Consider the following 25714-nt stretch of genomic DNA (forward strand, 5'->3'; position numbering starts at 1 on the left):
AAAGTCTTTCTCTCAAAGCATTTTTCTAATCTCTATCTTTATGTGCCCCTAGAAACATAACCCTTTACTACTCAATTGAATCTCTCAACTTGACCATTTTCATGAGGTTCATATGATACCGTAGTCACATGCTTGACGTTACAATGCTTAAGAAAAGACTCAATTTCTCTAGATCTTAACTGAACCCTATTGTCGGTAACCAGTACAGAGGGGTTAATTTCACCTCTGGCTGCCTAAAATGGTAGTCAATCAATACCAAGGCAAAACCGTGTATCCATGGGCAGAAAATTGAATGGACCAAGTATATCACAAGGAACCCTTTCCAACAGAAACTCAGGCCATGGAACTGGTTTAAGCAGTGCTGTGCTGACTTTCAACATTTTCTCACTACTGGCACACATTTCACATTCTCTCACTGTTCTATCTACTATCCTATCCATTCCACGCCACCAAAAATATGTGTTCACTAAACTTTTCATTGCATACATTTCAGGATGTTCTTTGTGAGCCAGTTTAAAAATTATATCTTGCACATATTTCAGAGGGATACTTTTCCTTTCCTTGAACAGCAGCCCGCCTTCGAATTCCAACTCATCGAGCAAAGAAAACAAATCTGGTTTGACCTCCCTTTAATATTATTTTTTATTTAAAAAAGGTTTTATATAATGCTGGCTAGACCCAGGGGTATAAGAGAGCTTTACATGAGCATGAAGATAGTACAGGAATAACACAATTGTTCATAGCATAGCATTCAGACAGGTTAAACTAAAAAGAACATATTGAATAATACAACTTGCATGGACAGATAGGCAAAAAAGAGCTATCTACATAAATAAAATGAATATAGGTAATCACATTCTATACAGTAACACGAGATGGAGGTAGGCTCAATGGTCTGCGGGTGTTGGGTAGTTAGGCGCGAATAGGGGGGTGAAAAATAGAAAGAGGAAGGGGAGGTAGTATATATGGAGAGGGAGTATGGAAGGGGTGGGTAAGAAAAGGCAAAGGCGGGGAGGGGACCGAGGGGGGGAAAGGAGAGGGTAGAACTAGTGAGATATGAAAAGGATTATGAACCCCAAAATTTGTTGAGCAGGTGCAGTTTGAGGTCTTTATTAAAACTGACGTAAGAGGGGTTGCATCGCAGGTCTTTATGTTTGGGGCATTTCCGGAGAAAGGGCAAGATTGTGTAGTTTTCTTTTATAACAGAGGTGGGACGAGGAGGAGAGCGGTGGTGCTTCTTATCGGTCTGGAGCAGCCCGCTTTATTGAGTTTATTTGTGAGGTACAGCGGGGTATTTTGATGAAGGGCTTTGTGCATAATGCATGCAATCTTGTAGGAGGATCTGTCATAGACCGGAAGCCATTTAAGGGCTTTAATGGCTGGGGATACGTGGTCAAAACATTTGCAGTCGGTGATGCGCCTGGCCGCTAGGTTGAGCACAGATTTGAGTGGGGCAAGGTGAACTTAAGGGGTTCCGGAGAGGATAGCGTTACCATAGTCAATTTTCAAGAGGACTAGAGATTGGACAACCGATTTGAAGTCATCAGCTGGAATGAAGGGTTTAATTTTCTTTAGATGACGGAGAGTGAAAAGTGCTCCTTTAGACGATTTTTTTATGTGGACATTAAGAGTTAGGCTAATGTCAATGGTGATACCAAGAGATTTTACTGAGTTGGATAAGGAGAGTAAACAGTTGAGGGCATTAACGTCAGAGATCCAAGTTTGGATGGGGAGCGGGTTGATTTTTGGAGAGAAGAGAATGATTTCAGTTTTTTTAGGGTTGAGTTTGAGATGATTAAAGTGGAAACAGGATTGGATCTTAGTCAGGGTGTTGTTAAGGTGCAGAACATCAGAGTGGGATTTAATCTTATAGTAAAGTTGGGTGTCATTGGCATAGAGGTGGTAGTTGATTCCAGCTCGTTTTAGAATGAGGGTAAGGGGTTCCATAAAGAGGTTGAAGAGAGAGGGAGAGAAAATAGATCCCTGGGGGACACCTAAGGAGACATATGTAGGGTTTGAGAGGCAGTTGTAGATTTTGATTTGTTGTGTTCTGTGTTCGGCGATGAGAGGCGAACCATTTGAGGACAGGACCATTGAGGCCAAAGCGAACTTTGAGCGCGTTAAGTAAGGCAGAGTGGTTAACTGTATCAAACGCAGCAGAGAGGTCAAGAATAAGTAGGCAGGTCACGCCATTATCAATGGAGTGGTGGATTTCATCAACTATATTTAGCATGGCAGTTTCTGTACTGCAGCCTTTTCGGAAGCCGATTGCAAGGAGTCAAGTAGGTTGAAAGTGTCTGTGGGCCCGATTCACAGAACAAACTTAAGACAAAATCCTAAACTTACTACCATTTTGGTATTCGCAGAAGGCACTTACTCATTTTGGTGTTCACAGAAGGCACTTACTCATTTCGGTATTCACAGAAGTTAGGAGTCCTTACTTTAGGACTCCTAAATGCCTTCTGTGAATACCGAAAGTCTTAAAATTAGGATTCTTCTCAGTTTAGTAGTAGTAAAGTCAGGACTCCTAACTGTAGGACTCTTAAATGCCTTCTGTGAATACCTAAAGTCGTAAAGTTCAGTTTAGGAGTAGTAAAGTTAGGAGTCCTTAGGAGTTAGTAAGTTTAGGATTTTGTCTTAAGTTAGTTCTGTGAATCGGGCCCAATATGTTTATCCAATTGGAGCAAGGCACATTTTTCAAGGGCTTTGGAAAGAAGGGGGACGTTAGAGATAGGGCAGAGATTGTTAGGGTAGCCAGGGTCGGCATTGGGATTTTTAAGAATGGGAGTGATTTGTCCGAGTTGGAGGGAGACAGGGACACATCCCGTGGTAAGGGAGGAGTTGATGATAGTAGTCCAGTATGGGGCAATGATGTGCTTTAGATATTGGACAAGGTTAGAAGGGAGAGGGTCTTTAGTGTGAGAGGACGGTTTTAGTTTAGAAATAATGTTAAAGACTTCAAGTTCAGTTACGGGGTGGAAATTATGCCAGGAGGCATTGTTTTTAAGCTGTGAGTTTGCGAGGTTGGTATCAGGAGGGGTGTATCGAGTAGGTGAGAGGAGGAATCAGGGCTAGAGTTAATAAGGGAGGTGATTTTGAAGTAACATCAGTGGTTAATTGGAGGTTGGGTGGGATCTGAGTTAAAAGGAAGGATTGATCTATTTTGGTGATTTTTTCCAAGAAGAAGTTTGCAATTTCTTTGCATCTATCAGTTGAGGCCGTCAGCTTTGGGGGCAGAGGATGTTTAGTTTCTAACAATGTTGAACAGTTCTTTGGGTCTGTTTTTGGCACAATCTAGTTGTGTACGGAAGTAGGGTGCCTTTTCATTGAAAATGTGTTTCTTGTAAGTAGATCTACCGGATCTGAGGACGGCGAGATGGTAGGGAGATGGATGTTGCCTACATGTTCTCTCAGTCAGTCTAAGTGTGCGTCTTTCGTTGTTGAGATCTAAGTTGAACCACGATTTGGATGGAATATTTCTTTGAATTCTTAGTTGAGGCGGGGCAATTTGGTCTAAGACATCGATGACAGTTTTATTAAAATGCTGGGTGAGCTTGTTAGCATTTTGGGAGAGAGGGTGAGAAGAAGTTGTTTTTGGAGTTTTGCCTCCAGTTCACCAGGGGGATAAGATTAAGATTTATGTTCCATTTCATGGGTATGATGTTTTTGGTGGGGGGGGTGCCATGGTGGAGATCGTGAACAGAATGAGGTGATGGTCAGGCCAGTCGATGGAGATGATGTAGGAAAAGGAGTAAGTCAAAGATGGTCATTGAGTGGTCATTGAGCCAGGTTTCCGTGAGGAAGGTGATGTCAATAGCTGGAGTTGAAGGAGTTGAAATCCTCTCTAAGTCGTGTGAGTTCGGTCATCAAGGTTGGGAGATTGCGTTCTATGTTGGATAGTTTCTGGGTTAAAAGAATGAGGGGGAACGCCGTTGGGAAAGAGGGGGGGATAGGGTATGTTCTGTGTTGACCGGGGAAGAAAGGGGTGTGCGGAGGGAGTAAGAGACCTGGAGGGGGGTGTAGGAGAAGTGCTCAGGCTGTTGCACGAAGGGAGGGATGGGAGAAGGATGGGACATTCATAGAGTCAGGAGATATGGTTTGAGATGATAAGAGGGCGTAAGGGGAGTGGGGAGAAACAACATCGAGGTTAGGGGGTGGAATGCAGTTCAAAGAGGGTGATATTGTGCCAGTTGGGGTACAGTAGGAAATTCCAGGTGGGGGGCCGGGAGGTAGGTGCGAGGTTAGAGCGTTGGGGTTGTAGGAAATCGGTCATTAGAGAGCGTGTGAGTTTGGGAGACGGTGTGTGCAGTTGAGATGTCAGGGGGAGGGAGGGTCGCTAGAGGGAGTGAGTATTTGGATGTTGTGGTTTGGGAGACAGTATTAGCAGTTGAGATGTCTAGGGGAGGGGGCGTTAGAGTCGGGGGAGGGGGAGAACAAAAGGGCATCATGAGGTTGGGCAGATGAGGGGTTAGGAATAGGTTTGTATAGTTGGTAGGACAAGATGCTGAAATGGTGCTCAAAGATGGTGAGGTGGTATTCAGAGGCTTGTATGAGGATATTACCAGTTTTGAATATGGAGATGTCAATTTCACAGAGAAAAGCTGGGAAAGGGGTAGTAGGCAATTTAAATCCATAAGGAATTTTGCTTGATTTAGTGACTGGGAGGTGGCGAAGGAAGATGCTTTTCCATTTGGAGGGGCGTTTGGAGTAGAAGATGTAGTTGGTTTTTATAGGGGAGGAGAGGCTGTGGTAGTTATCGACAATTAATGTTTCAGGGTGACGAACCAGTAATTTATGTTTAAAAAATTTCTTGGCGTTTTTGGAAAGATTGGGAGAGTAAAGAATGGTCCATGAGTTGGGGCCATGTCTGGTGAGGGAAGAGTCTTGTGGATTGAGGGAGTAATTGAGGGGGGACATGTTTGGTTGATTAGTTGAGGAGAGGGGGAAAGAGAGAGAGGGGGAGGGATATAAAGAAATAAGGCAAAGCGGAGTGAAGAGTCAGGGGAGAAACAAGTAAGAGAGGGACGTCAGTGCTAGGGGGGGGTGGATATAAAGAGATACAGCAAAGGGAGTGAAGAACCTGGAGGGCAAAAAGTAAGTGAGAGAGGTCAGTAAAACACAGAAATAAAGTTAACAATTAGACACAGGAAGATAAGTTACAATGAGAGAATATTACAAAAATTGTAAAACCTAGACAAGCTTAGACGCTGGTAGATGCAGGGGGATAAGCAGTTAGGGGAACTTGAGGATCCATGAATAAAAGTGATAATAAAGAAATACAAAATAATGATAAACATAAGAGAACAAACAGAATCTACAATACAAGAGTGGTTTGAGAGTTCACTTGAGCAATATGGAAATAAATAAAAAGAACTACAAAAGTTACAATACAAGAGTGATTTGAGAGTTCACTTGAGCAATGTGATAGATCACTTGAGCATCTGTGGAGGTTCTCTGGCAACTACCAGGGAAAGATTGTCAGGGAGTAGTGGAACAAAAGATCACAGGCGTGGTCTCACCGGGGGTCCCAGTAGATTGCCATCAGAAGGAGTATTTGAGTTCAGGAGTGTCCACAAACGGATCGGAGAAACTGAGGGCTACGCGGCTGCAGAGCGTCAATACAGCACTAGTATTTCCGCAGCTGTTTGAGTTGAGACCAAGAAAGGGCAAAAATAACAGCAAGAAAAACAGATGTTCTACTGTGGACTCACTGGGGGGTTGTCACTCGGGCTACACGGCTAGCTGGTCATCGAGCATATAGACAAAGGTGACCATTCACCTTGGCCACGAGTGAGGGGCCATTAGCAATATTATTTTGGCCTGATCCGGAGGATTTTGTATCGGATCAGTGAGGACGAGGTCTGTGCGCCAGCAGGGTGTAGATTCAGCCCTATATGTCTGCGGCTGCTCAGGAGGAAAAACAAGAGAGGCATCACAGCACAGGAGAAACAACGTTCCGCATGTCGGAAATATGCATTTGCTGGTGTCCTCACTGGGGGCCCAACTGTTTACGCAGCTGTTTGAGTGGAGACCAAAAAAGGGGAAATATAATGGCAAGAAAAGAAACGGGGAGTCAGGTCGCTATGGCGATACCGCTAGCTGGTCATCGGGCGTGTATATAAAATTCAGCCCTGATCCAGCTGTTCGGGAGGAAAAACAAGAGGCCTCACAGCACGGGATAAACAACATTCTGCAGGGGTCAAAAAGTCGGAAATATGCATTTGGTGGCGCCTCGCTGTGGGAGGTCTGAATACTGCTATCAAGGGTGGGCTTAGTAGGGGGAACGAATATCGGGCAAAAAGAGCCGGGTGTTCGTCTGGAAGGAGAGATAGAAGCAACTCACCTTGTCATCAATTGGAGGGCACCATGATTCGCCATCTTGTGGGGCGAGTTCAGGAGGATCATCGCCATCTTGGGGAACGGAATTAGGTCGGAATTGTCCATCACGCAGTCGAGATAACTGGACTTCGTTCTGGCAGATCCGGACCAGGCGACTCCGGACCAGGTGTTGCGGCAGTAGATCAGGAGGAAGTCGGGAGGTTCAGCAAAGCCCAAAAGAGGCAGCAGAAGGACCGGGGAGGGCAAGGGCTGCGCATTGGATGAGCGCTGATCCGGCCCCAGGGGTTCCGGTGGAGGTTCGGTATTTCAAAGTCAAAGTCAAAGTTTTTTTATTTTGTTTCGGTACTCTTTCGAGGACCACAAAATCATTAAAAGGAAAATACATATTACATTAACATACAATTTAATACATTTTCAGTGTTATTTTAAAAAATTTATAAATCTTATTACAAACATATTCGTTAGGTGGATTAGCACACATGGAGATGAAATCCCTTGCTTTCGTGATCCTGCAGGACCGATATATTGGTTCTAGGCATGTTACCCTAGCAGTAACAACAACTTTATTTGGACATACAAAGAGCATGTGTTCTAAGTTCTGTTTACCCCCCGAACATAGGTTACATTGAGAGGAACTGTTTGGTTTCCAGGTGGAGGTAAAAGATAACAAAGGGAGAATACCCAGACGTAGCATCATGATCGTACGCCTTACGCCATGGGTAAGAGTGTATTCCAGATATGGCAATTTTAACTTATATTCTTGGGAGTCAGCATACGGTTTGTACAAAGATAGTTTAGTACAATGTAAATGATCTAACTCATAACTTAATTTTGGTGAAAATGTTTTTAAAAATAGTTTGAGTTGTGCGGGTGTCCAAGAGGATAACATTTCTGCACTAATTTTTGCTAAACAGAACGCCTCTCCCAAGTTTTTCACAAAAGTAGAGTTGATGGCATCCTCTCTAAAGATCTCAATTTTTAGCAGATGTCGTAGGGTACCCGCATTAGAATGCGGAAGGTTATAGGCCCACCTTATGAGGCTTGCTATTGATATTGCAAATGCGCTGGTGATCGTACATTCAAGCCTTAGGGCCTGTACAGGTGTTGAGTTAGAAACTTTCAATAGCTTTTTTAGTGTTTTCCCTTCATTTGTATCCATATAACTCCATTGTTTTAGGGGAATATGTTCTGAGGCGTAAGATAGAACCGGAGATATTTTGGCTCTATAAATTTTTATCAGTGCTGAGAAATGCCTACTTCCAGTCTTCCTATACAGGCGTGATATTGCACCTGCGTGTAGGTCACATTTCCTTTTTAGATGGGTGATTTGCTTCTTGTTACTCAAGTTATGCGTAAAGATTCTTCCAAGATAAGTATATTCCTTTGTCTGTTCCAAGATCTCGCTTCCCAGTTTCCATTGGAACCTCACTTCTTTATTCTTTTTTGTAAATGCAACTACTTTAGTTTTATTTATATTTGGAGTTAGAAAATGATCTTTCGAGTAATTGTATAAAGTGTCCAAGAGATTTTGGAGACCAAAGGGTGTCAGATCAAACAAGACAATATCGTCCGCATAAAGTAAACAATGTATCGGATGAGATGCCATTTTCGGTGGGGTGCTTTGCCCTTGTTGTAAGTGCGACGGCAGGTCGCTCAGGTAAAGAGAGAATAAAATCGGGGCCAACAGACACCCTTGCTTTAGGCCATTAGATGTATGTATTATTTTTGACATGCCCCTCTCGCCCCCCATTTGGACACGGCACCAGGTATTGCTATGTAGGTTCACGATTAGTTGCAATAAAGGCTCTGAGATACCCATTTTTCTCAGTTTCGACCATAATGTCGGCCTATCGACCCTGTCGAACGCTGTTGAGTAGTCGATGAAGGCAGCATATATTGTTTGCGATTTCCCGGTTACGTATTTATCTAGTAGAAATTGAAAGATAGCTATATTATCCGTAACCGAGTGGTTCGATCGGAACCCGGCTTGAAACATGGGAATTAGTCCAGTTGAAAAAGCCCAAAGCTTTAACCGGTCAAGAATTTCAGCCGCAAAGATCTTTCCGCCAGAATCCATTAAGGCAATTTGTCTATAATTGCCAGCAATAGTCCTTTTTCCTTTTTTATAAATAGGAATTATTGTGCTTCCTTTCCACGAGTTTGGAATGTTCCCAGAGTCGAATATGTAATTAAATAGTGGCGCTAACATCTGACCCCAAGCTTTATGGTCAGCTTGATAAACCTTTATCGGGATCTGGTCAGGACCGGATGCACCCGTACTTCGTGCCTTTTTGATATTCAAGGCAATTGACTCTGCCGAGGCCCTGGAGAGTTTTATATCATTGTTTTCCTTTTTCTGTTCAAATGCCTTTCTCGCCCTACCCTTCATGTTGGATTTATACAGATCATTTAAAAATGTGTCCCAGTCTTCTTCTGAGACGGGGATTGCTTCAAGCTTCTTTTTAGTTCCCGTCATCTTAGCTATCAAGGACCAATATTTTCGTTGGTTGCATTGCCTTGCTGCAATTTGAATGTCCATCCAGTTACGGTCCTGTATCAACCTTTCCTGTCTAGCACGTTGCCTACGGATTTGGTTCTTTAATTTGTTTATTTCAGCTTTATATAATGGTGTTTTACACAAGTACTGAGCCCGAATCATCCTGTTTAGCATTTTTACCGTTGGCTGATTGCAGTTTTTGTGCTTGCTGACGCACTTTCTTTGTGCAGGTCTGTTCTGTTTTAATTTGCTTTGTATTGCATTTTTGAGTTCATTTAGTAAAATTTCATAGTTTTTGATAGGATCTTCAGAGTAAATATTGGTTAACAATTGGGATTGTGTGATTAATACTTTCAAATAGTCCAAGTTTTCCGCCTCCCAATAAATCCGACGCTGGACTGGATTTACTTCTATTATGGGATTACTGAATATTGGGTCGGTCTGGTAAGTGATTGGTGGCATCCAGAGTGTTGTTAAGCAGAGAATGGCATGATCACTTTCATCATTAAATTTGACAGACAAGTCAGAAATTTGTTCTCTTAGCTCATTCCCACATATAAAGTAGTCTAAGATGGAGGAGACTCCATTTCCTTGTCTTGTGAATGAAGCTGGCTTGTCTCCATTAATATTTCCATTTAGAATTATCCCATTTATAGTTGGGAGGAACGATAATAACAGGCTTCCTCTTTTATCCGACTTCACTCCTTTTGGAAGTTGCGGGAGTGCTATTTCCAGTGATTCCTCCTTAAATAACGTTGACCATTTCTTTATCTCGCTATTTGATATTTTGGCGTTTAGGTCACCCATCAAAATATATGGTAGATGATGTTGATCTTCGAGGATGTTGGATATGGTTTCTAATAGATGATCGAATAAAGAGTCATGTTTTTTACTTGGTGGAGCATAAATGTTGAAAAGTAATATTTTCTTATAAGTGCCTGTAGGCTGTAATCTGAGTTGAATTTTGATACATTGTAGGTTGTGCGAATATGTATCAATACTTTCTTGTGACCAGCAATAGTCTTCTTTCAGTAGGATTGCCATACCTCCTTTCGCGTGACCCCTTTTAGATTTTTTTGCTGGGTTTTCGTAGACGTAATACCCTTTTTGCGTAAAGGAGGTGGTTGACCATGTTTCCTGCAACGCTAGAATGTCTGGATTATCTTTTGTTACACCTTTCATTTTATTGTGAGTTTTCCCGGCCATATTCCATAGCGATATTTTCAGACCTTTGTTAAACCTGACGGTGATGTAAATTGTCCATTTTGTTGCCGTTTAATACTTCTGGTAACCACGTCCAGGATTGTTGGTAATCTTCATCTTCTATTGGATTAATGTTCCTTGACCACACCGACCTTTCGCCTTGCCTTACTTGTATTTTTAATTTGTCTTTCCTCATGCTGTTTGATGTACGTTCATCCCTTTCTATGTTAGATATTTTATCAGTAAGATGTTGTTTAGTTACTACGGAATTTTGCAAGTTGGTTTTGATGTCTGAAATTGAGATTACATCATATCCGTGTTTTTGTAGAATTTCTTTTTCTCTCATGATTAGACCTGGGAGAACTGGAGAGAAGAATGACACTTGTGCGAATTGAGTATTTTCTATTTTTGGAAAGCGTACTAGGTCTATTTCTCTACTTGTCAGAGAGATCAAGGAAGGAATTTCTTGCAATAGCTGGACTATTCTTCCTCGATTGAGCGGGATATTATCAGTTGGAAAGAGTTCCTCGATAGTTAAGTGTTTTGATAGTGTTCTGTCCCACTGCCTAGTTATATGATCTTGTAGATTTTTTGGATTGACGATATTTTGCTCTAATGGTTTTCTTACTATTGACTGGCAATATTCATCTGCATTAGGGTTCAAAGGCTTCGCCGGCGTAGTTATTTTAGTCGGTGGAGTGATCTCCAAATTAGCATAAGTATGTTTTTGAAATTTGAGTTTGTTCCCTTTTTTCTTATGGATTCTTCTCAGGGGACGTCCTCGCTTTTTCTTGCCCATATTTTCTTTCACTTCAGTGATTTTTTCAATTTTTCCTGTCTGTTTGGTTTCATTTTCTTTGCTATCCTTCGACAAATGTATGTTATTTTCGGTGGATATCATACCATAACCAATCTCAGTTTCTTTGTTGGAAAAAATGGGATAATTTTTGAGACTATTTTCAGAAGTGTATTCCTTTTCTTCACTGAAAAGCTTTTTCAGAGAGAAGATTATGGGTGGGTTTTCCTTAGATTGCAATTTCTTAAATTCACTTTCCTTTATTTTCGCATCTGATGTTTGCGTACTTACACTTTGCATTTTTTGAGATCTTGAACTTTTTTTACAACCAGCTTCAGATGGTACCTGGTTGACCGTTTCTAATTCCTCGAATGAGGCTTTGGGTGACTCTTTTTTCTTTTTTTCTTCCACCAGATGTTTGAGAATGCCTATTTGGACGTCCAATGTGTCGTCTGAGTTGGCTAAGATTTGGCCGAGATGTGTGAGAACTGATTCCAGAATGTCTTGAAGGGAGAAGAGAACTTTGGACAGGGGTGGAAAGGCAGCTGGAAGGGTTGTGTTAGGAAAATAGAGATTTGTAAGATTGGATTGATTAGAGAACAGTTTAGGTGATTTATCTGGGGAACTAGTGAATGGTTGGTTTTTTCTTAATGGAGACGTTAATTTCTGTTCTTCGGTCTTCGTAATGATATTCACGGAGACCTCATTAGCTGATTTGTTCTCCTGTTGTCTAATTGGTGTTATTTGCGACATCTCTAGAATCAGTTGAGAATACTCTTCCGAGGGCGGATTATTTGGCTGATTTATCTCTGGATTAGATGATTCTTGATTATGATTGCTTAGTGCAGCAAATAATTCTGACTGGCGTTCACTATCAATAGTAATAGAAATATGTTTATTTTCTTCTACCGATGTTCGAGGAGATGAGTGGTTTTTCTCGGAAAGAGTAGAAAAGTATTTGGTTATTGCGGGTGTGTTAGAAATTTGGCCAGGTTTCATAGATTTATCGACAGATTTTCTAATGGCTGCATCGGTACCGTTCGGTATTTTAAAGGGCTCCCCAATGAAAACGGAGAGGCAACAAGAGATTAGTAGCGCCAGCAGTGAGACCAGGGCGATCTCAACTATTGGGCCCGCTTCAGTGTCGGTATTTTGGAGGAAGCGGAAAATGTGAGCCGGGTGTTCGTCTGGAAGGAGAGATAGAAGCAACTCACCTTGTCATCAATCGGAGGGCACCATGATTCGCCATCTTGTGGGGCGAGTTCAGGAGGATCATCGCCATCTTGGGGAACGGAATTAGGTCGGAATTGTCCATCACGCAGTCGAGATAACTGGACTTCGTTCTGGCAGATCCGGACCAGGCGACTCCGGACCAGGTGTTGCGGCAGTAGATCAGGAGGAAGTCGGGAGGTTCAGCAAAGCCCAAAAGAGGCAGCAGAAGGACCGGGGAGGGCAAGGGCTGCGCATTGGATGAGCGCTGATCCGGCCCCAGGGGTTCCGGTGGAGGTTCGGTATTTTAAAGGGCTCCCCAATGAAAACGGAGAGGCAACAAGAGATTAGTAGCGCCAGCAGTGAGACCAGGGCGATCTCAACTATTGGGCCCGCTTCAGTGTCGGTATTTTGGAGGAAGCGGAAAATGTGTAGAAGTGCCCGGCTCCCAAAGGAAAAACTTCAACCAATGCAGCAGGGAGTCCAATGGTAGACCAATCTTGAATCGGTGTGTCGGGGAGGCGGCAGGTCGAGTTTTATGACTCCACAAAAGCGGAAAGCCAGCAGGAGTTTGTAGCCCTAATAGTGGAGGACCAAGTCGGTCGCCACTTTGGGACCATTCGGTGGTAGCATCTTGGTGGAGGAGATGGGTAGAGGAGCACCCACTCCCAAGGAGACTCGTCAAGCAGTGAAGCTGCGTGACCGATGGCAGGCTGACCTTGCCTCGATGCGTCTGGGGGGTGGAGAAATCATTTCACGTCCCCGCTTGGAGGGCTAGCTCCTGGTGGGCTTGATCCTGGATGGGAGCAGAGAGGAAAACGTCGGATCTCTGGAGATCGCCTCAAGTCCTGCTGGGTTGGAATCGTTTCACATCCCCTCTCGGAGGGCTTGATCCTGGTGGTCTTGATCCTGAATGGGAGCAGAGAGGAAAAATGTTGGATCTCTGGAGATCGCCTCAAGTCTGGTTGGGTGGGCTCAATCCTGGTGAAGAGCCGCGAGGTGGACGTGCAGAGGGAACTTCGGATCCTTGGAGATCGCCCCCGACGGTGAGACACTTTTCAAAAGTAATTCCGTTGTAATTCTGTTGTTAAGTAGTGAAAAGTATGTAGATAGGAGTCGGATGGTCAGGTAAACAGGGGGATAACTACCGATTCAGTAATCCCCAACCCGGTAGCTCCTAGGAAGAGCTCCTACTCGGCGGCCATCTTAGAATATTCCTTTGTTTAGGCCAACTCTTCAACACATGCTTCTTGGCGGCCTGCCATAATTCAATCTTCAATTTACTCTCCTTCCAGTATTCTTCTGAAATTCCCTCAAACTCCTTTGACACTATGTCATGGCATCTCACATTTTTCCCACCATTCTCCATCAGCCTGCAGACACAGTAACAGCAATAGGAAATCAGTTGTGATATTTCTCTACCCTGGAGCAGACTCTGTTTTGAAAGTATACCCCTGCAATCTTGAGGTAAGTCTTGCAATGTGTGCTGTTGAGTTTCATCCTCCCCCAGGTGACAATATGTTAACGAACCAAGTGTGATATGTACTCCCTGAAATGTTCTATCGCCCAGACACAGGCTATCAGCTCTCTCTCAATCACAGCATGCCTTCTTTCAGTTTCATTTAAAGTGTGAGATGCAAACGGACCACACAAATTCAACATTCTGCTTCAATAGTTCTCTCAACTGCTCCATCTTTATGGCAAAATCCTTGATGAATTTGCTGTAATATTCAAACATACCAGCAAAAGACAACAATTGTTACTTGGTTGTTGGAGCTGGTGCTGCTACAATGGCATCTACATTGGACTTCTTGGGCACCACCCCATTTCCAAACAAGGTATGACCAAGGTACTCCATAGAAATATCTAAACATTTTGCATTTAGAACCTTCCAGTGTCAATCTACTGCAAGCCTCAAAAATGTGGTGCAAGTGTTCCTTCTCATTCCTCAAAAATATCAAAATGTCACCTTGGAAGCATTTTACATTACTATCAATGCCTCAAAACAAATAAAACATCGTTCTCTGAAATACAGAGGTCACAGAGGCCATACCAAAAGACATTCTGTTAAATTGGTCTAACTCTTGCGGTGTGATGAATGGCGTCAATTGCTTAGAGTCCTCGGCAAGCTGGATCTGATGGTCCGCAAACCTCAAATCTAAAGTAGAGAAAATGTTGGCACCCTCTAACATCGATACCACCTCATTGATGTTGGGCAACGAGTGAAAATGACCTAAGATATTTGCATTAACTCCTTTTACTGACAAATACAGCTTAACCTGGGCGCACCTACTCTTGAAATTAAACTCTGCATTCACCTCACCATCCATGTTAATGGTAGAACTGTCAAAGCTTTCAGCGGTTATGTCAGAAGGCTGTAAATGCTTCATATCGAGTTTTCCACCAAACTTTGCTCAAATATATTGTCTGGTAATTATGGTCGTGGGGCAACCAGAATCAGCCATGAGTTCGAACTCAACCCCCGAAATGTACACTACACACGTGAGGATTCTTCACCACTTGGTCAGGTTAACCATTTTCACTCTCTTGAATGAACAACACGATCCCCCTTCCACCCTCTGCTATTTTACCACACTGACACAAAGACTTAGGGGCATATTTACTAGAAAATGATGAAGCATGGCAATGCAAGCCATCTTGCTGTGCCGAGCTGCGCCATTAGGAAAGTGCAGGGATGCGTCATATTTATAGCAATACGATTCATCCCTGTGCTTACCATGCACTGGCGCACAATTGACTGCCTGGCACCAAGGCAGGCACCCTGCACCATGGTGCAAGGGCACCTGCGATGCAGGGAGGATTGTTATTGTGCAGGAAGGAATACCTTCATGCACAAAAACAATAATTGATGGCATTTTCCTCCTTGTATGTGTGCTGCACAACGGAAGGGTGGTAGACTGATCCTTTGGCTTCTTCCTGTGAGGAATGATCGGATCCAGTCCAGGGCGGTTCCTCGTATGCCGGCGTTGTGTAGCCTGGTGACTAGCTTACAGTGGGAGACTGTGTTGAAGGCTGCTGATAGGTGGAGCAGGATGAGGGCTGCGGAGTGGCCTTGGTCCAGGAGGGTGCAAATGTCGGCCGAGCTACCGCCTCCTTCCAGGCCACCCCGAATGCACACCCATAGACCATTCACCTACCAAAACTGCAGCTTCACCAGCCAGCGTACACCAGCACGGTGTGCCCCCCCCCCCCCCACCAAGGCAGGCAACAACCACCTCAAATGCATACTACTCAACACCTGCTTCGTCCACAGGCACGCCATCAAACTCTGGGACCTGCTCAACTCATCCTCCCCAGACGTCGCCTTCCTAACGGAGACCTGGATGAACTCCCTATTGGCACCCAACGTTGCCATAGATCACCCGCAGGGATCGCATCAACAAACTGGGAGGAGGAATCGGCATTGTCCACAGAAATACCCTCAGAATCTCGACCAACACCGAAGACACCCTCAGCACCGCCGAACACCTGCACTTCCAGATCCACATCGATCCCAACACCACCCTCAGAGGAACCCTCGTGTACAGACCTCCCAGACCCCAGCCACAGTTCATTGACTCCATCACAGACTCCATCAGCGCGCATGCCCTGGCTTCCAGACTACATCCCCCTCGAAGACCTCAACTTCCACCTCGAGAACACCAACGACAGCAACTCCACCACACTACTGGACAACCTCACCAATGTCGGCCTCAAACAACTCGTCACGACACCCACCCACTCTGCCGGACACACGCTCGACCCCATTTTCTCCGCCAGCAGCCACGTCACCGTCAGCCACACCACCGAACTCCACTGGACCAACCACCGCTGCATTCACTTTTCCTTCAAGAAAACCACCACACACAACCACCAGCAAAAAATCCCCCATCGCAGCTGGAACAAGGTCACCGAAGACCAGCTAATCATCACCCTCGCCCGAGACCCACCAACTAAACCCACCGACACAGCCGCCCGGAACCTCCAGCAATGGAACAACGACTGCGCCAACACTCTCGCCCCAATCACGAAACCCACAAACAGACCTCCAGACATCCAAGCAGACCTGCCAGAGACTAGAGAAGGAATGGTGCTGCGAGCAAACACCGGACAACCATGCAGCCCTCAAGAACGCCAGCCGCAGACACCACCAACTCATCCCAACGGCCAAAAGGACCTCCTTCAAGGAACCCATCGACAACAGCGCACACAATAGCAAAAAGCTTTTCAACATCGGGAAGGAACTCACCAACCCCAGCTCCATCTCTGCAACTCTCTAGCCTCCTTCTTTCACCGCAAGATTGCAGACATCCACAACAGCTTCAACACCCAGACCTCTCTGTCAGCTGCCACCAACACAGACTCACCGCCCACCAGGCACACCGGCCACCTGAGCTCCTGGAACCACGTCAACGACATATACACCATCAAGACCATGAACACATCCACTCCAGCTCATCATCAGACCCCTGCCCCCACCACATCTTCAACAAAGCGAGCTCCATCATCGCGCCCCAACTCCGAAAGATCTTCAACAGCTCATTCGAGACCGACACCTTCACGGAAAGCTGGAAACACACAGAGATCAACGTCCTCCTCAAGAAACCCAAAACTGACCAAAAGGACCTCAAGAACTTCCGGCCCATCTCCCTGCTCCCGTTCCCGGCGAAAGCCATCGAGAAGATTGTCAACAGACAACTGACCCAATTCCTCGAAGAGAACAACACCCTGGACTCATCCCAATCGGGATTCCGCAGCAACCACAGCACCGAAACCGCCCTCATCGCCGCAACCGATGACATCAGGGCCCTGCTGGACAATGGCAAAACCGCAGCCCTCATCCTCCTGGACCTCTTGGCCGCCTTTGACACCGTCTGCCACCACACCCTACACACACGCCTCTGCAACGCGGGGATCCGTGACAAAGCCCTGGACTGTATCACCTCCTTTCTCGCCGGCAGAACCCAGAGAGTCTGCCTCCCTCCATTCCTATCCAAAGCCACCAAGATCACCTGCGGCGTACCCCAAGGATCATCCTTCAGCCCGACCCTCTTCAACGTCTACATGACACCACTCGCCAACATCGTCCGATCACACGACCTCAACATCATCTCATACGCCGACGACACCCAGCTGATTCTCCCTCACCAAACACCCCGCCACTGCCAAAACCAACTTCCACGCAGGGATGAAGGCTGTCACCGAATGGATGAAGAGCAGTCGCCTGAAACTGGACTCGGACAAGGCGGAGGTCCTCATCCTCGGCTCCACCCCTTCCGCCTGTGACGACTCCTGGTGGCAAGCTTCACTGGGAACTGCGCTGACACCCACCGACCACGCACGCACCCTGGGGTTCATCATGGACTCTTTCCCGTCAATGACCCAACAAGTCAACACCGTCTCCTCCTCCTGCTTGAACACACCCCGCATGCTGCGCAAGATCTACAGATGGATCCACTCTAAAACCAGGACGGTCACCCAGGCCCTCGTCACCAGCAGGATGGACTACAGCAATGTCCTCTATGCAGGAACCACGGCCAAACTCCAGAAGAGACTCCAAGGCATACAAAACACCTCTGCAAGCCTCATCCTTGACATCCCCCGTAACAGCCTTATCACTGCCCACCCGAAGGACCTGCACTGGCTTCCCGTCAACAAGAGGATCACCTTCAAGCTCCTCCCCCACGTTCACAAAGCACTCCACAACGCCGGACCAGCATACCTCAACAAGCGACTCACCTTCTACACCCGCAACCATGAGCTCCGCTCCGCCGACCTGGCCCTTGCCACCGTCCCCGCATCCACCGAACAACCACCGGTGGCAGATCCTTCTCCCACCTCGCCGCCAAGACATGGAACACCCTCCCCATCCACCTTCGATAGCCCCAGGACCTGCTGACCTTCAGGAGACTCCTCAAGACCTGGCTGTTTGAGCAGTAGCTGCTCCCACCACTCCCCAGTGCCTTGAGACCCTCGCGGGTGAGTAGCGCGCTGTATAAATGTCTGATTGATTGATTGATGTCATCTGTGGTGGCGAGCAGAGTGATCTTGGTGCTGTGGTTGCTTCGGAATCTGGATTGGGATGGGTCAAGGACAGCGTTATCTTTGATGAATCGAGTCAGTTCCCTGTTTTTTCTGCGACTTTGGATTCGAAGGGGAGGAGAGAGATAGGTCGGTAGTTCTTGGGGTCGTTTCCAGTCGTCTGGGAAGGTGCCTGTTTGAAGGGAGATTTTGATGGTGCGCTGTAGTTCAGGTGCGATGGCGGCTTTGGCTCTGTAGTAGATGTGGGGAGGGCAGGGGTCGGTAGGGCCCCGAGTGTATGCCTTTCATGGTTGAGGCGGTGTTTTCGGTCGTGATCGGTGTCCAGTTGGAGCTGGTGGGCTGGCTGGTGTGCCTGGAGGACGGGGGCTCAGCTGTGGCGTTTGGAGGATGGCTGACGAAGTTGTCATAGAGGTTTTTGATTGTGAGGTGGAAGTAGGTTCCGAGTTTGTCACAGAGGTCTGTGTGAGCAGGTTTTTAAGGTAAACTTCAAACGTGCAGTACTTCTCACAATCATCTGCCAAAAAACAATGAAGGAACTTCACGTGCCAAGTCAACACGTATTGCGGCTCTGGATGTTGACCCTCACTCTTCTTCCCATGCAGTGGCAGCTCTCCCGGCAACAAAAACAGCTCGGAGAAACAGTGTGGTGAGACACGTTCTGCTGAGGACAAGGCTGCCCAGCACAGGATAAGGCTAATAAGTGCTCGGTACAGCGTCCTCAGGTAGGCCGAAATGGGAGCCATTTAAAATACAATCACTTGGTCCTGGCAGCCTGAAATACATTCTATCAGTCCCAAACTTCCATAAATCTTACAGATGCAGTAGTCACTCAGAGATTTAAAAAGGTTCAGCAGATCCAACATGCAAGCATAGTTAAGTTCTTCAGAAAATTATAGTATAATCCAACAAGATAAGATGGATTCTAAGAGCTAAATCCGTTCCTGTGATGTTTCCTTATGACAGGATACCTCTGCAACTCATTGCCATTTGTTGAAAGTATGATCGATACTCTGGATGTATGTTGAAAGATTTATTCATAGCAGCATAGCAAATCCATCCTCATAGGAAGACAAAGTTCAATTGGCCTGCACTCTACATTTCATGGATAATTATTCCAAAGAATGCAGGATGCAAACCAAACCATAACACTGCTATGTGCAGGTTACTAAATAGCAGCAATCAGCTTTCAGAATGTTCTTACAAGGTCTTTAGCAACCAGACAGCAAAGCTGTCTGGTAGATTTTGACTTAAAAATGACATTTTTCTTGTGAAATTAACTTCATGTATTGAGTTGAAGGAATAGGCTGCCTATTCACTATCTCCTCTAGTCTTATTGCCTATGGAATAAATACATTACTGATGTGTATGCACTGTAATAGTTTCCACATTTAATCAAACATTTTAATATTGAACCTTGTCCTGGAATTATTCATACAGCTGCAACATCAATCTGTGTTATTTCTAAAAGTCTGTCTCGCAGGCGTGCATTCCTTTCTGTGGAGCCAGTGCTAACTAATGTAGCAGTCTATTCCCTAAGGCTCTAATGCCTCACTGAGGCTAAAAGTACGTGGCACTGATGCAAAGGAAGGAGAGGGGCTCAGCATAAAAAACATTAGGTGCATTTCCTTTGTGTTATTAGAAGTTGGCACTCAGCTCTTGTAACTGTAATAAACATGAATTTGGTTCCTGTTTCTAATCTCTCTTCCACTTTGCTCCTTCCCACAGGACATGTACGGTTTATCGACTATGAATACGCTGGATACAATTATCAGGCATTTGACATCTCCAACCATTTCAATGAATTTGCAGGTGAATTTACCTTGGCCATGTTCTTGCTTTGCTTTAGTCATCGATAAACTAAAGCTTGAAAACAACCAGTCTGATTTACTTAAGACTGATTGCCCAAATGCAAAATGCAGACCCCCCCTTCCTTCCCCAGGCAGCCAGATACGAACATATCTTGACATTATGTGCATCTTCATCCATTTTGGCTTTGCCTTGTGACTTTCATAACTTTCTCTATTCCTAGGCGTGAATGAAATGGATTATAGGCTGTTGCCCAGCAGAGAGACCCAGCTCCAGTGGCTCAAACACTACCTGAAGACCTACAAGAAACTCCGAAAGGACAGCAGTGGGGTGACTGAAAAAGAAGTGGAAGAACTCTACATGCAAGTCAATAACTTTAGTTTGGTAAGCTCTATTACTCTAGCACAGTTAATTTGGTATGTAGGCCTTGAATGTGGCCATGCGGAGAACTCACGGTTCTCCATATTGTGTGCGCAAAAATGCATTATTGCACCATCTGGTCTGTAAGGAATATGATTCTCTAATTCTGTGCGGCTGTTGGTCTGAAGCTGGTGTTGGCAGGAGTTGACATGAGACATTTGGGGCCCAACTCGCAAAGGTGTAGTGAAGTTACGAGGGTGGAGTCTTCGTATTCGTGGTGGAATCTCTGTACTCGTGGTGGAATCTCTGCGCTTGGGTCAGAATCTCAGCACAGCACACACTCTGTCGTGCGCTATGCAGAGATTCAGCCCAGAGTGCAGCGATTGTGCCACAGATGTGGAGGCCCTTGTTATGTCATGTTATGTTGCAGAGATGTGTAAAGCGCGACTAATCACTTGAGGGGTAGTCAACCGCTGGAGCAGGTGTCTGCAGGGTGTTAGTTGAAGAGCAAGGTCTTCAGCTTTATACGCAGTTCTGGAAGCGAGGGGAAGGAGGCCGATAAGCATGTCGGGAGGTCATTCCATGTTTTGACTGCGAAGTATGAGAAGGCTAGCCCTTCTGTTCTGCCTCTGCAGATGCGGTGTGTGTGTGTGTGTGAGAGAGAGACAGAGTGAAGGTGTCTGGTGAATGTGAAGAGAGAAGTTGAGATGTGCTAGTCCAATGTTATGCAGTGCCATGTATGCATGTATGAAGAGTTTGAATTGGTAGTGTTTGTGTATTAGCAGCCAGTGCAGATCTCTGTAATGAGGCATGATGCGGGTGTTGCCAGGGGAGGTTCAGCCATTGGACCTCCCCTGGCCACACCCTGGTGTGGCCAGGGTGTGTCCCGTTACCACCACCGATGTGGTAACGGGACGTGTACTCTGAGACAACACCCGCACTCGGAGGGATTCACCCAGCTGCATTGAAGGTGGGATCTAACACCAGGCGCTAAGAATATTTTGGTGGATATCGTGTTAAAATACATTGACCAGCTGGGTCGGAATTAGAACAGGCAGAGATGATTCGGATCATAGAATTTACAGCCATAGAGCTCTGGAGAAGTCGTGGGGTCTTTCCCGTTCGACGAAACACGTGTTGGCTGGGCGTGCTTTGGATTAAAGAAAAACCAAGACAAACACAAGATATTTTACTCTTTATTGATACAATTATTTTCTACCTGATGTTACGTAACTTGTAAATTGAGCGTGTGCAGAGGATAAGAATCAATTCTTGTATTGGCTTTAGTGACCAACTATTTGAGGGTATAGGGTGTTTTCCCTCACCTTGTTGCACAGCAGAATTCATATCGTCACAGACTAATGCAAACTTGATAGCGGCCATTTCTCCTGATTAAAAGACACCCCTTATGGTTGAACCTTCACATGACGCTGTCAGAAGACTTTTTAAGAAAGATAGCTCATGCTTTTAATAACTTTCTCTGGCAAGGAAAGAAATAGAATCTCACTTAAAAAACTCAGATTGGCCAAAGATAGAGGAGGAGTAGGCCTCCCTATTTTCAGAAACTACCAAACAGCCTATCTCTGTATAGGCTGTTTGGTACCAACTGGTTTGTTAATAGCTCGAATACCAACCGCTTTGGATAGCAATCGAAAACACACTCATAAACAATATACCCATCCCACCAATCTTAACAATGCACACCTACCAACTCCCACACTCTAAGTACATCATACAAAACACCACAAAAACTCTTATCCAAATCAACTATTGATCTCAGGTTAAAATAGGTAACTCTACCATGGCATCCATATGGCATAGCTCCAAATTCAAAGTTGATGGCCAACTGGCATACTGGCAGGAATTGTCTGACAAGGGTATCAATCTAATCAGTGACATTTACAAAGGCAATATAGTGCTGGCCTTTTCTTTCCCACAAATGCGGTACACTCTAGATAATCTGGATTTTTATAAATTCCTGCAACTGAGAGTAGATTACAAAACACCTAATAATACATGTTAACCCCTCCTTACCCACTCTGATTGGGCAAATACTTAAAGTCGGTCATTTTGTATCTAGAATACATAAACTTCTTCTTCTAAACCTCATTAGGGCCCGCAACCGTAACAAACTAAAATGGGAGAAGGGGCTGAACTCCAGCAATATTAATTTTGATTGGAGACACATACATAAGATTCCTTTTATAAACAAGATCTCACCTTCAATTTCCCAAACAAAATATACGATCATCAACAGAGGATACTGCACCCTTCTAGACTCCATAATCTTAGTAAAAACCCGAAATGCTGGAAATGCAACCTTCAGGAGAGAAATCTGGCTCATCTGTTTCCTGACTGCCCCATCCTGCAAACTTCCTTGGACACGTTTTTCGAGTGCACAAAGCACACCTTCAACATTGAACCCACCAGAGAATTCTTTTATGTAATCCTGGGCTGCTGGATCCTCAACTAAAGAATTAAAATGATCGATGTCTGTTAGACCTGAAACTCACACTTGGCTGCAAGCTGGTTCTTAACAATTGGAAACATTCTTGTGTAATCTCGTACCGGATGTGGCAGGAGCGGCTCACCTTTAAGAGGCGCCAATAAAATCTCACTACAGCTCTCACCATAAAGCCCAGCTTGTAGACTGATGTGGGGCTCACTTGATGCCACCTCCCTCAATTTGAGCCTCCTTGAACACCGTAACACACACAATAGGGTGTAGTTCTTGCATTATAACCACTCTATCATGACTCCCATTATAACTTCGCCTCTCCGTTTTGGGGCCTCTCCATTGGCTTGAATCTTCCCTGACATCTATTTGATTGACTTCTTACCTCTCATATCTAAGTGCTGACAGTTGTTTTCCCTGTGTACTCATAGCAGATAAAGGCTGTATCCGATATTCCGCTCGATTTTAATATTCAATATACAAATGTGTTTTATTTTGTAGTGATATGCCTAAATGCTAATCTCTGAACACCTATCTACGAAACCAACAGACAATAGAATTGTCGTTGATGTAGAAATGTGCACAGCTCCCCCCCACCCTCATTCTTTCTCTTCTGTAACTCCTATATACTGGTGCAAATGGTACGTTGCACCTCTTTTGATGAACTTATTTCAGCCACTATCTTTACGTTTGTTACTTTTTCTGCAAAAATCAATAAAAAAAAGAAATATAGGTTGTCACAGTAAGCGTAAACCCTACTATACAGCAGGTAAACCACAAGCCATCTCGACGTGAAGCACATCAAAGATGCCATATCCTTGACCATATGCCACCCATGCAATGCATTTGTCTCTTACTCCCTCAGTATAGGTAAGGCGGGGGTAGACGCTGATGGGGCTCAGTGTCATGCAATTTCCCTAGCAGAGCCGGTTCCTCCTCCCCAGTTAGCGCTTACCTCGTCTTGTATAACCAAGCGCAGCTGCCACGTGACACAATGTCGTCCTAACTTGCACAGAATCTGCGTCCTTCACATGGATGCACAGTAAACATGGGACACCGTTGAAATTTTTCGGGGAGGGGCATCATTTTAACGTCATTCCTTTGACATCCTCTCACAAAATAATTGTTGCATTAGCTGCTTTAATATAAGTGGAAGGGGATCAGAAATCGACTAATTGTGCGCTTTTTCAGACGTGGCTCAATAGGTTTTCACGAATTCCGATTTACAACCAGGGCTCGAGTCGGGGTACCACGCGGGTGGACGGCGTCAACCCACTTATTTTACTAGGAGCTCAATAACTGGAGCAAATGGAGCCACACATTCACTCTTTGGCCTCTCTGCGGCGAGATCGGAGCTCATTCAGAACACTGCTCACGCGCTGGCTTCTCTGATGCAATTGCGTCTAAGTGGTGAGTGAGGGGAGGCAATGAGTCTGATGGTGCAAGCCACCTTTCGTGACGTCACTTCCTGTTGTGACATCAGCGCCCGACCAACTTCTTTTTCGGTCTCGCCTGAGCCAGCCCATGTGCTGCTTGGAGAGATATTTAGTTAGGGCTTTCAAAAGTGCTGCCACACGGCCTAGCGCTTGCGTTCACGCGCGCGGGCACGTGCACAGCCGCCAGCTTTTTGCACCCTAGCTTTCCTTTATCGCTTTCCTTTGCTGCACGCACAGCATCACACACCACCCGGTAGCCTACTTTTGCAGTCACGTGCGCTTTTTTTTATTTCGCTTTCGCGGCCGCCTCACTTTCAGGGGCGCGCGGCCAATGCTTGTTTTTTTAATTATCTTTATTGCTCCCCCGTCACTGACAGACAGGGCTAGTGGACGGCACCATAGTTTTGCCATGTCCTCTTCCTCATCCCTGCTCGTTCAGCGGCCCCCGGCGTCTATCTCCTCTTCTGCGCCCGAGGCCCTGTCTGGGGCAGCTCCACTTGGCCAGATGTCAAAGTGGAAGAGGCCGCTCCTAGGCCCCCTGTGTAGTGGGACCGCGGCTTCCAGGAGATGCCAAATGTAAATGTAAATGTATTTGAGCTTATATAGCGCACAGCTACCCGCAGTGGGTTTCCCGGCGCTTGCTTAGGGAACCCGTCCTGGTATTCCTCTGTGAGATAACCCCGGCAGGGTATCCACAAGGTGAAAGCCAGGCATCCTGCCGCGAGGGGCCGTTGTGGAGATTAAGCAAGCTATTGCCCAGAGTCGCAGAGTGTGAACCCGTGAGTCGAGAAGGCACCGGAGCGAGAATTATCGAGTCCGTGGAATTTTTAGCCCAAGACCCGCCAAGGCGGGGAATTGAACCCTGGTCCAGGGCCGATCTCAGCTTCCGGGACTGCAAAGGCTACCAGGTCAAGAGCAGCAACTTCCTGTGGTGAGGAGCAAGTGGCAAATTATAACTTTCATTGCTTTTGTTTAACACATTATTTTTGTGTTTTTGAATCATACTAGCAGCCCGCCCCAGCGTTGCCTGGGGTTGAAGGGGGCTGGGGGCAGCATTTCAGGTTTGCGTGCACTCATGGCTCCCGCCCGTCCCTCCGCCCGTCCCTCTGTGCGCACCCGCGGCTCTTGGCTGCTTCACTTACCTCACCCGCCGGCGTTGCCGGGGGCAGAAGGGGGCTGGGGGCAGCATTTTGGGCTTGTGTGCACTCATGGCTCCCGCCCGTCCCTAGGTGCGCACCCGCGGCTCTTGGCTGCTTCACTTACCTCACCCGCCGCTCCTCCCCGCGCTGCTGATTTTACCGCTCCACTGCTCCTCCGCTTCTAGCTGCTCCTCACGGCTTGACCGCCGCTCGCCGCTCCTCCCCGCGCTCATGTCCTCCGCTCTTCCTGTTGCTCCTGAACGCCGCTCCTCCCAGCGCTCCCGATGTCATCATGCAGATGTCGCGTCCGCCGCTACTTGCAAGGCACTACTTTATTTTTATTTCTACATTTTTTAAACAACGTATATTTTTTATTTTTGTATAACCTATGTCCTTCTGCTTGCCCTGAGGTTTTCAAATATGTCTTGGGTG

General features: G+C 45.8%; 1 protein-coding gene across 1 annotated transcript in view; it reads left to right on the forward strand.

Moving 5' to 3' along the window:
- ETNK2 (ethanolamine kinase 2) overlaps positions 1–25714 on the forward strand; it is a 226391-nt gene that overhangs the window by 162312 nt on the left and 38365 nt on the right. Inside the window, exons 5-6 of the mRNA XM_086923474.1 lie at positions 19812–19895; positions 20116–20276. Coding sequence (XP_086779600.1) covers positions 19812–19895; positions 20116–20276 — 245 coding nt within the window. The remainder of the gene's footprint in view (positions 1–19811; positions 19896–20115; positions 20277–25714) is intronic.

This window comes from Lissotriton vulgaris, chromosome 5 (genome assembly GCF_964263255.1).
Source record: "Lissotriton vulgaris chromosome 5, aLisVul1.2, whole genome shotgun sequence".
NCBI lineage: Eukaryota > Metazoa > Chordata > Amphibia > Caudata > Salamandridae > Lissotriton > Lissotriton vulgaris.